The following is a 10,826-nucleotide window of genomic DNA, read 5'->3' as shown; positions in this document are numbered from 1 at the left end:
ACAAACTGAAGAGGGCTTTTATCCTCAAGGGGGGAAGTAGGCAAAGAGAGACTCTAAAGGCAAATATATACTTGTGTTTTTTATGTACTAAGCGCACACACCTCATCTGACTTGTTCCACTTTTTCACTTCAGTTTCTAAAAGAGGCAGAGAAGTGGCTGAGTAGCTGAGATGGTTACATCATCCTCCCCATATGGCAAGGGTGCCAGTTCTATCCCTGGTCAGGGCACATTCAAGAATCAATGAACTGATGCATAAATAAGTAGTAGAACAACAAACCTATGTTTCTCTCTCTCTCCCTTCCTCTGTTTAATCTCTCTTCCTTCCTTTCTCTCTCTCTTAAAAAAATCAATAAGTAATAATAATAAAAGAGTCTGATGCATTGGAGCCACTCAAATATTACAAATCGGAGAACATGGAGATGAATGAATGAACAGACTTACGGGGGATAATGGGGAGCTGGGGGAAAGCAAAGCTACACCTGAGCATTTTCTCATCTCCAAATCTTTGCGAGACTGAAAGGTGAGAGGCCATGTGGAGCAGTGGTTAAGGACATGGCTCTGAATGCAGGCTCCACCACTTCATCGCTGTGTGAAGTGGTCAGGTGACTTAACTTCTCTTTGCCTAGGCTTCCTTCCTGAAAATAAACACAGTAACTGCTTAGGGCAACTTACTGAGGAAAAAGTAAGTTCTACACAAGTGTTAGTGTGATTGTTTCTGGCATCTTGAGGAGAAGGTAAGCCTGCGGGACGAGCCGGAAATTCTCTGCTGAGCGTGAATCCAGATATTTAGCTTCTAAATTTCATTCACTCGCCTTCTCTTTTTTCCTTCCAGAAGCTTTAAACACACCATCACCCCCCAATATACATTTCACTGGCAGGAGACAGAGACCTGGATTTTAGTTCCAGCTGCCAGCAGGGAGCTGTGGGAGGTTGCAGAGCCTCGTGCCCTCTCTGGGCGCAGTTCCTTTGCCTGTCCACGCGAGGTGGCAGGAGCTGAGCTCCAAGGACCAGGGTCCCAGCGTCGGCGTCCTCGGAGTCCGCGTCGGATGCCGGGCTCCAGCTTATCCCGGATCTGGGTCTCACAAGGGCTCCGGCGAGTCCCCGGGGCCCTGTACCCCGCGCCGCCCGGCTGCGGCTCAGCGCCCCCGACCGTCCGGGGAGGTGCCTCTCGGGCGCCCCCAGCCGGGATGCGAGTGTCCGGAGCCGCGCGCCTTCTCCCGCAGCCTGCCCCGCGGCCCTTTATACCTAGCGGGCCGGCCTTTCACTTAATGTTTAACTCGGGGCCGAAACTTGCCGTCGCCCAGTGACTCGGCGGCCGGGAGCGGCGGAGCGGGAGAGCGTCTCTGCGGCCGCTGACTTCTGCCCCCGCCCCGCGCCGGACGCCCGTTTCCGAGCAGGCGCCGACGATGAAGGTAAGTGCGTTGCGCGCCTCTTGCTTCCAGCCCCAGGGTCTAGTTGTAGGTGCTTCTTCACCAAACTCTTTCCAAATGGTCCCCCAAGCCCCTCGGAACAGAACCAGGGACCCTCACTAGACGGACGCTTCAGGCCGCCCTCCGACAGGTGGAGGGACGTCCCAGGGCGCTCGCGTCGCTCTTGGACGCGCGGGGTTTGCGCTCGACCCAGACGCAGAGCCTCGGGCTGCCCGGAGAGCCGCCCGCAGAACGCACGCCCGAACCCTCGCTGGCTTCTGACGTGCAGGCGTAGAGAAGCGAACTGTCCTGTTCCCAGAGGCCACAAGTTCAAAGACGACCGCTCTTAGCCTCCGACTGGTTCTCTCCACACCCTCCCAGCCCACCGCGTCCCTCTCCCAGTGCGCGCCAGCCGCAAGTCCCGCCGCCCCGGGTGCAGCCCCGGCCCCGACCCTTCACCCAGACGGGGGCTGCGGGGCTGGCTCTAATCGGACGTGATCTAACCGGCTTGCAGACGCAATGGAAGGTGCTCCTGGGACTGCTGGGGACAGCTGCGCTCGTCACCGTCATCACCGTGCCCGTGGTCCTGCTGAACAAAGGCAGTAAGTTTGACATATTTCAAAGAGATAAGACAGTTGGAGTACAAGATCTGGTTCTGTTTTACCACACTGAGGAAAAAACAAGGGACTCTCCTGGGGGCTGGGACCAGTGCGACAGGTTGTAGCCGAGGCTTCCCAGGCTTTGCTGCCTGTAGGGTGGCAGCTAGATTCCCTTCGCAGGGTCTCCGGTGTGGCTGCCAGAGATGGCAGCCGCAGCGTTTATGTATAACTCATACATACTTACTGAAATTAGCGGGAAGTCTTAGGGTTTCTTTGTATCAAGTCTAAATTAAGTTTTTAAATGTTCACGGTTGTGATCTTCACTAAAAAAAAAAATAGCGACAGTGTTTAAAGATTCCCAAATGGAGCCCTGGCGGGGTAGCTCAGTTGGTTAGAGCGTCCTCCCCATATGCCAAGGTTCTCTGTTGGATCCCTAGTGAGGGCACATACAAGACCCAACCAATGAATGCGCAAATGGGACAACAAATTGATAATTCTTTCTCTCTCTCCCTCCCTTTCTGTATCTCTTAAAATCAATAAATAAAATTTTAAAATATTAAAAAAAAAAAATAAAGATCCCAACTGTCATGGGGGTTGGGGGATATTAAGTAAGCCCCAAAATGCTGTTTGAGAAAAGACAGTCCACAGGGCCTCCAGATATTTCCCTTCAGGAATGATGGAAACCCATCAGACAGTTGGGATGCCAGAAAGTTATATGTGTCAGTATTTCAGACTAAAATCATAAAGCTGATGTATCACATGCTAATATTCAGAGCAGGAGTGGGATCAGTGATGTTTGGTGCGTTCTTTCATAAGCCACCTTCATTTCTTTCAGTCTGGCCAATGGTCCCAGTTTAGCCTTAGCTCTTAATAAAACATCCATATACTATAGTGCACACTATTGGATGCAAGCAAGTGAGAATAATTAGTTTGGGTCTCTTCTGGGCTCAACTTTCCTTTTAAATATGTACTTTCACTTCAGTATTACACATTCTAGGCAGCTAACTGAAGCATCTACTCTGAATCCTGTAGTCGAACAAGAAATGTGTACACAGTGCTTATGTACCAAGGGGGTCTTATCCAGATTTCAAGGTGACAGTTAGAATTAGTTTATAGAGCTTTCATAAACCATGTTTGCTTGGTGGTTACCAGAGAAAAGGGGGTAAGTGGTTGTGGGGTAAAGGAGGTCAAATATTTGGTGACAGAAGATAATTTGACACTGGGTGGTAGACACACAGTAGAATATACAGATCATGTATCATAGAAATATACACTTGAAACCTATATGATGTATTAACCAATGTCACCCCAATAAATTTAATTAAAAAATGTTTGCCTGACAATTTCAGGGTCAGGGCAAAGGTGTCAAAGGTTAAATAACCAAGTTTGTTGACCTATTGATAGTGATTTGAGTTACATAGAGCAATGGTTACCACCATTTTAGACTGTTAGATAGCAGGCAGTCACTTACATTTGATTCTGTTGTGAACTGTTGAAATATAACTCTTCATAAAGTGGTACTTTGTATATTTAAACAATCACACACAGAATGCAAAAGGATGGATCATCCATACGATTCATAAATATTTCATCTGCTTTACATTATATTCCAGGTACTATGCTAGTTGCTGCAAAGACAAAATTAAATTTTATAAGGATCTCTGACCTCAAGAAGTTTATAGTACTTTAGTGGGAAATAAATATGTAAACAAATCAAAGTAAACAGAATACCTGTTTTTCTCCAAAATGTCACTGAGGCACCACAATGTCACTAGAAGGATTGGTAAAACTGTAATTATCAGAACTTTCCTGAAGGGACAGAACACTCTACTCTGATAAGCCACCTCAGCTGGGCAGTGAAATGGTCTAGGGCAGGGGTCCCCAAACGTTTTACACAGGGGGCCAGTTCACTGTCCCTCAGACCATTGGAGGGCCGGACTATAAAAAAAACTATGAACAAATTCCTATGCACACTGCACAGATCTTATTTTAAAGTAAAAAAACAAAAAGGGAACAAATACAATATTTAAAATAAAGAACAAGTAAATTTAAATCAACAAACTGACCAATATTTCAATGGGAACTATGCCCCTCTCACTGACCACCAATGAAAGAGGTACCCTTCCAGAAGTGCGGCGGGGGCCGGATAAATGGCCTAAGGGGGCTGCATGTGGCCCGCGGGCCGTAGTTTGGGGACCCCTGGTCTAGGGGCTTGGGTCACACAACTGTCTTTGTATGGGAGTTGATCACGTAAACTACACAGGTTTTGTTTTGCTGAGTAACTCATGAAGCCTGGGTATGGGGCTATCTTATTTCCCTTAAAGCAGTGGTCCCCAAGCCCTGGGCCACGGATCAGTACTGGTCCGTGGGCCATTTGGCACCAGTCTGCAGAGAAAGAATAAATAACTTACATTATTTCCGCTTTATTTATATTTAAGTCTGAACGATGTTTTATTTTTAAAAAATGACCAGATCCCCTCTGTTACAACCGTCTAAGACTCACTCTTAACGCTTGTCTCAGTCACGTGATACATTTATCTGTCCCACCCTAAAGGCTGGTCCGTGAAAATATTTTCTGACATTAAACCAGTCCATGGTCCAAAAAAGGTTGGGGACCACTGCCTTAAAAGACATTTAATTTCTTCTCCAAATGAAATTTGAAGAGAGGCTTGAACAAAGTCCTCTGGGTTTAGAAGGATCAATTCTGGTAAAGTATGGAGAAAACTCTCACAAGAGGCTCCTTTTGGAGGGGGTGGCGGTGGGGGGCTTGAATGCTTAACATCAGGTTGTGGAGGTAAGGTTTTCCAGAAAAAAAAGGTGAATGCTTTGGGTGTGAATGCCTTGAGAGACACAAGATCACATTGTCTAACCTGAAATTAAAAAAAGACTTTTAGCAAGAGAGAAAGGTGGGCAGTAGGAGGAGTCTGAGTTTAACCTGTAGGTGATGAAGAACTGCTGGAGAATTCTGAGCATGCCCAAACCATTGGGCCTGACAGCAGGAAGGCGGGTTGAAGTGGAGCAAGGCTTGAGGGAAACCAAGGAAGATGTCCGGGGACATCGATGTGCAGACCAGAAAGTAGAGGTTATACAGAGGTTCTCAGAAATGTTAATGATTAGACTTTGGTCACTGAGAACATAGGAAGTAAAGGGAGGGTGGCTAAGAATGCCTCTTGGGGCACCTGGGTGGAGATGTGGTTTCATTGTATGCTTTATTTACTCAAGTTATTTGTCTCCTATTTCTTAATTGGCGTGTACACTATGCATATTTGAGGAGAAAAGGGAATTCATCTTGTTTCAACTCCTGCCTTATCACAGCATTTTCACCAAATCAGCTGTACCATTCCTGGGCTGTGCCACTGTAAGGGACAGCATTCTTACAAAGAATCCAGAGCCATTACACAAGAAATGTTCTTTGTATTATCAATCCAGGTTTGAAATCAAGCAAATACCTAGAAGGAAGAGAGGAGGGGAGGCAGGAGAGAGGAAACATAAATGGAAAGGAAAGGAAGAAAGGAAAAAAGAGAAAAGGAAAGAAAGAAAATTTTGATAGAAAAATAAAAAACAAAATAAAATGCTAGATTATGTGGAAAGGAAAGAAATAAACAGCCAAAAGTAAGGAGGAAGAAATGAGCAAACCCAAGTTCATTTCCTGAGAGGCTGGTTTCAGAGAAGGTTAAATGTTTCCATGTGAAAGGATGACTTCAGCAGAACTATACACGCCCAGAGAAGAGGTGGGGAATGAGAGAGAAAGGGAGAAAGAGAAAGAGAAAGAGATGCCTACTTAATAGTCCTGTCATTTTATTTAAATCAGGGGTCCCCAAACTTTTTACACAGGGGGCCAGTTCACTGTCCCTCAGACCGTTGGAGGGCCGGACTATAAAAAAAACAACTATGAACAAATCCCTATGCACACTGCACATATCTTATTTTAAAGTAAAAAAACAAAATGAGAACAAATACAATATTTAAAATAAAGAACAAGTAAATTTAAATCAACAAACTGACCAGTATTTCAATGAGAACTATGCTCCTCTCACTGACCACCAATGAAAGAGGTGCCCCTTCCGGAAGTGCGGCGGGGGCCGAATAAATGGCCTCAGGGGGCCGCATGGCCACGGGTGCCATAATTTGGGGACCCCTGATTTAAATAATAAAAACTCCTTAATGGCAGGAATTATGCATGTCACTAAGCAAAATTAAAAGTTCACCTTCTTTATATATAATAAAGGATTGCATTTTGTTTAAAATTCCTCAAATATCTTATTTTAAAGGATATTACATATTTAAGCATTCAGTTTCCCAGAGAATCAGCAGTAAAATATATATAAAAAAATACTTTACTCATAATGGAATTGTAGAAATCCTCATGCTTAGTGGCAGTAGAACCTTTTCACTCAGTATTTGTGATTTCTTTATTTCCCCCTTTAAATTATATTATAGGCTGAGTTTTTAAAATATTTGTCAAATAGTTGCATTTTGTTATGTGTCAGATGGTTTTATTATCGAGTTTTATTATGGGATAGAAACAGATTTATTCTTTTTTTTTTCCTTTGCACTGCTTTAGCCATAAATTTCCTTAATTTCTTTTTTCAGTGGATAGGAAATTTGACTGCTCACCCAACCATCAGCAATAAAAGGAAACTCAAATGTAAAGGAGACAGGAATAATCAGAGAAAGAAAAGATAACATCTATGAAGTTTGCCTGAGGAAGTTCAGGATCTATTCCAGGCTTAAAAGCACAGAAATAAGCCTGAATGAAAGCTTTGTATATTTCAGGGACAATTTCTAAACAGTGAGCTCTGTAAAAGCTCGAATTGACTCCAGCTAGCTCAGTTAACTATTGTCAACCTTTGTCGAGTGCTCATGAGGTCAGTGGGTTGGTCTTTTTCAGGCCAGCTATTTTGGCTTTTGGTTCCCCAGCCATAGCATGTGCCTTAGATTCCTTTCTCTTAGACATCTTGCCTCTCATCCCGAGAGAGACCAGAGAGAAAAAGGGAAGACTCTTTGCCAGAAGGGTGGTTAGAAGAATATGATCTAAAAGAACTGACTAGAGCTGGATCTGGATAGTTGAAACTTTAAGATTTAACAAAATGTGGAGGCCTGCAGAGGATGTGACTGTAAATGTGTGTGGGACCACCTTGCCTGTGGAAAAGAAGGTATGCAAAGATGTAATAAGAGACAATGTCATTCACTCTGTTGCCCGGTGTGGGGCAGAGGGTTTGCAATACACTTCTCATTTGATCCTTACAACAGTCCTTTGAGAAAAGTACTGTTATCTCCATTTTTTTACAGAGGATTTTTAGAAATTGAGAGTGCTTTTGTCATTTATTACTGCACAATGACCCCCAAACCTAAACCAACAAGCATTTCTGTGGGTCAGGAATCTGGCAGTGGCTTAGCAGAGTGGCTCTGGCTCAAGGTCCCTTAGGTTGCAGTCAAGTTGTCATCTGAACGCTTAATTGGGGCCTGGAGGACTCACTTCCAAGTGCTTTTATGTGGCTGTTACCTGGAGGCCTCAATTCCCTCCCAGATGGGCATCTCCACAGGGTACCTGGACAGCTGGTTTCCCTTAGAATAAAGGATCCAGGAGAACAACCGAGTAGGAAGCTGCAGTGCCTTTTATGACCTAGCCTCTGTTGTATTCTATTTGTCACGCAAAGCAACCCTTTCAAAGTGTGCAAGGGCGTTACACAGGGGTGTGAATACTGGCAGTGGTGATGACTGGGGGCCATCTTGAAGGTTGTCTACCAAAAGAAGTTAAGGCGCTTGCTTTAAATTTCGCCAAGTTAGGATTAGGCAATCTGACTCTAGAGCTAGTGCTCTTAAACCCAAAGCATTCTGTTAGCTTGTGCTCAACAAGCTTATAAAATTAATAAGGACATATGAGCATAAATGTTACAACTTCCCATTCGTATGCCTATACTATAATTTCAGGATTGCTAATCCCTGGATGGTGTTCTGAGGAAAAGCACCTGCTGTCGCTGCCTCCTTCCCTGTACAAAGCTATAGACAGGCAACACCTTCCAGCTCAGGACTGACATCCTGCACTTTTGACTGGTCCTATGTAGTGTTTCTAGAAATAGTAGTAGTAGGTCCAGATTTACTACTTTGTTTCCAATGCATGTTGTATTATTTCTTTAAATCTTCATAGAACAATCCATGTCAGAGAGAGGTATCAGTATCTTGTCTTTTACACTGAAGAAACAGAAACATAGAAGTTTAGGGCTTTGTGAGTAAGTACTAGAACTTGGAAATCCAAGTCTTTTGACTTCTAGCCTTTCCTGCATCTGCTGATTCTCATAAAAAAAAACTGATTTAAAAAATGCTTTGGTGAGAGTTTTTCTACGTTAATGATAAATCATCGCTTTATGGCTCGATACTAACCCTTTCATTGTTGTAAATCAGCATGTTGTAAATATTTTTACCTTTAGTCTTCACAGCTTGTTGTGGCCTCCAATAGAGGGTGTGCCTCTCAGAGAGTAAACTGAAACCACAGAGTCGGAACTTCTGAGTTAGCTGTTTTATTTTTGCCAAGTATTGTATTTGAAGTTTTATATCGTACTTCAAAATTATAACTTCTTAAGAAGTTTTTTTTTTATATTTAATGATAAACCATTTGCTTTAGTTAATGGTACACATTAATGTGGACATTATTTTCATTATTTGGCTCACTGGAGAAGTAAGTTATGAGCTTAGGTCACATAATCCAGCATCTATGACTCAAAGCAGAGGTGATTTAAGGCTGAACCAAAACCAGCAGAGACTTTATTCCTGGTACCCTGAGGGCCATGATGGTTCAGGATATATAATGGAGGAAGAGGGGGTCTGAGGGGTGAATGTCAAGTAGATACTATCACCCACCCCTTCCCTGACTTCACACTGCATCCTGCAAAACTAACTGGATGGCTCCTGTCACCTTAATACCATCTTTGTAGGGCGGAAATCTCCTCTTCTTGTTTCCTCAGTTGTTCTAAAGCCCCACCTGTTCAATTTCAGGTCCATAAGTTTAATGGATGGTTTCTATTTCCCTGTATGTTTTCTTTATTTTTTTACTGTATTTAAAACCTCTTCAGTGCTAAAGCCCTTTCGTGGCCAGAGGCCATATTTATTAACTCCAACACATATTGATTGTTTGCTGCATGGCAGTTGTTACTGCAGGTTCAGGGACTTGGTCCTAAACAGTAGAGATGAGAAACCTACTGCCGTGGATCCTTACAATCCATGGGGCAGGTAGGTTGTAGGCAAGCATATGAGTAACATCAGAAAGTAATATATGCTTGGGCAAAAATAGTGTGCTCAGTGGTGGATTAAGGTCGGTTGAAGCCCCGGGCGCAGAAGAAATTATTGGGCCCTTTAAAAAAAAAAAGAGAGAGAGAGAGAGAGAGAGAGAGAGAGAGAGAGAGAGGGAAAATAAAAATACATGTTAACCATATTTTAAATAAAAAATATTCTGTACTATTAATGTTAAAATTGCATATATGAAACCAAACTTGGTGTCATTAGAAAAAAGTGTAAAGTTGGGGTTTTGCGGGGCCCTTCAGAAGTGGGGGCCCAGGGTGCGCCTCCGGTGCGCCTGCTGTTAAATCCACCTCTGAGTGTGTTGGAGAAGACGGATGGAGGGATCCAGGAAAGCGTTTCTTTGCTTCTAAGCTTGAGTGTGGCGAGATCCCATTTTCATTTCTATAATACATCTCTGACTCCTGTGTCGATAATGGTGGGGGATGAAGAGTGGTTTGTCCAGGTGAGAGATAGCAGATTGGATGGGGGTAGTAGCATTGGAGATGTTTTTTTAAAAAAAGGCAGGATGTATTTTGGAGGTAAGTCAGAATGTATGGAAACATGAGGAGTGAGAAAGAATAGAGAGAGATGACTCCTTAAACAGCTTGCTGGGTCATCGAAATGGAGAACTTTTTCTTGCCCTCATGGCTCTATCCTTCCGACAAGAGCCGGTTGACAATGGTTTCTCTGACCTGCTTCCCTCTTCCTGCTGAATCTGCTTCCCCTTTTCACTGTCAGCACAGGAGGGCCTTCCTCATCGTGCACCAGCACACACGTCAACAGTAGCTAATCCTTCAGGTCGGCACACACTTGTTGAGCATTTTCTGTGTCAGTCACTTGTTGATCACTAGAGATATAAAAATGATAAATAAGGCCATTGTTCTCAAATAGTTCACAGTTTTAAAGGAAACATAAACATTAACTATGATAAAAGTGCTCAATGTCTTTCTAGTAAATGATCAAAGTGCTATAAAATCATTAAAAAGCGAATGATAAATGCTGTCCAGTGAAGTTTGTACAGAAAACAACCAAGCATAAAGAGTTAATAATTTATAGGCCTAAATACACACCCTCCAAACTTGGAGCCATCAGGCTGGCTCCCAGGCATGCAGCTCACCAAATGTATAGCGCTTGGCCATTCACAGTCCCCTGCTTCTGTACGAGGAGTGCATCAGAACGTTTTTGGCTAAATGACTTAAGGTTGTTAAACTATGGAGTTTTCTTATTGTGTTCTTATTAGCATTTTATGAAATAGGAAATGCAGAATAAGGCAGTGAACACAGTGATCCATCAACATCCTTCAGGAGCCAGGTTCCTTCTGTCTTCAGCTCCGCTATTTTCAGATTCTTGTTGGCTTTCATTCTCAAGCTTGTCCTCAGACTCAGGCATGGCTGCCGCAGCAACCCATCATTTGCTCACACAGGCATTTCCCAAGGCAGAAGGGGATGCTTTTCCTCAGTCATAATCTGTGTTATCAGGGAGAAAAAACATTTCCAAAAGTCTTTCAGCCCACAGCAGACTTTCCTTCATTTCCTATTG

The 10,826-nt window shown here is 43.6% G+C and overlaps 1 protein-coding gene across 1 annotated transcript in view; it reads left to right on the top strand.

Moving 5' to 3' along the window:
* Positions 1–1,072: 1,072 nt before the first annotated feature.
* Positions 1,073–10,826, top strand: part of DPP4 (dipeptidyl peptidase 4) — a 91,452-nt gene continuing 81,698 nt past the window's right edge. The window contains exons 1-2 of the mRNA XM_066345029.1: positions 1,073–1,413; positions 1,925–2,012. Of these exons, the coding sequence (XP_066201126.1) occupies positions 1,408–1,413; positions 1,925–2,012 (94 nt within the window). The 5' untranslated portion in view covers positions 1,073–1,407. The remainder of the gene's footprint in view (positions 1,414–1,924; positions 2,013–10,826) is intronic.

This window comes from Saccopteryx leptura, chromosome 7 (assembly GCF_036850995.1).
Source record: "Saccopteryx leptura isolate mSacLep1 chromosome 7, mSacLep1_pri_phased_curated, whole genome shotgun sequence".
Lineage (NCBI taxonomy): Eukaryota > Metazoa > Chordata > Mammalia > Chiroptera > Emballonuridae > Saccopteryx > Saccopteryx leptura.
This window is presented reverse-complemented; position numbering and strand designations above follow the sequence as displayed.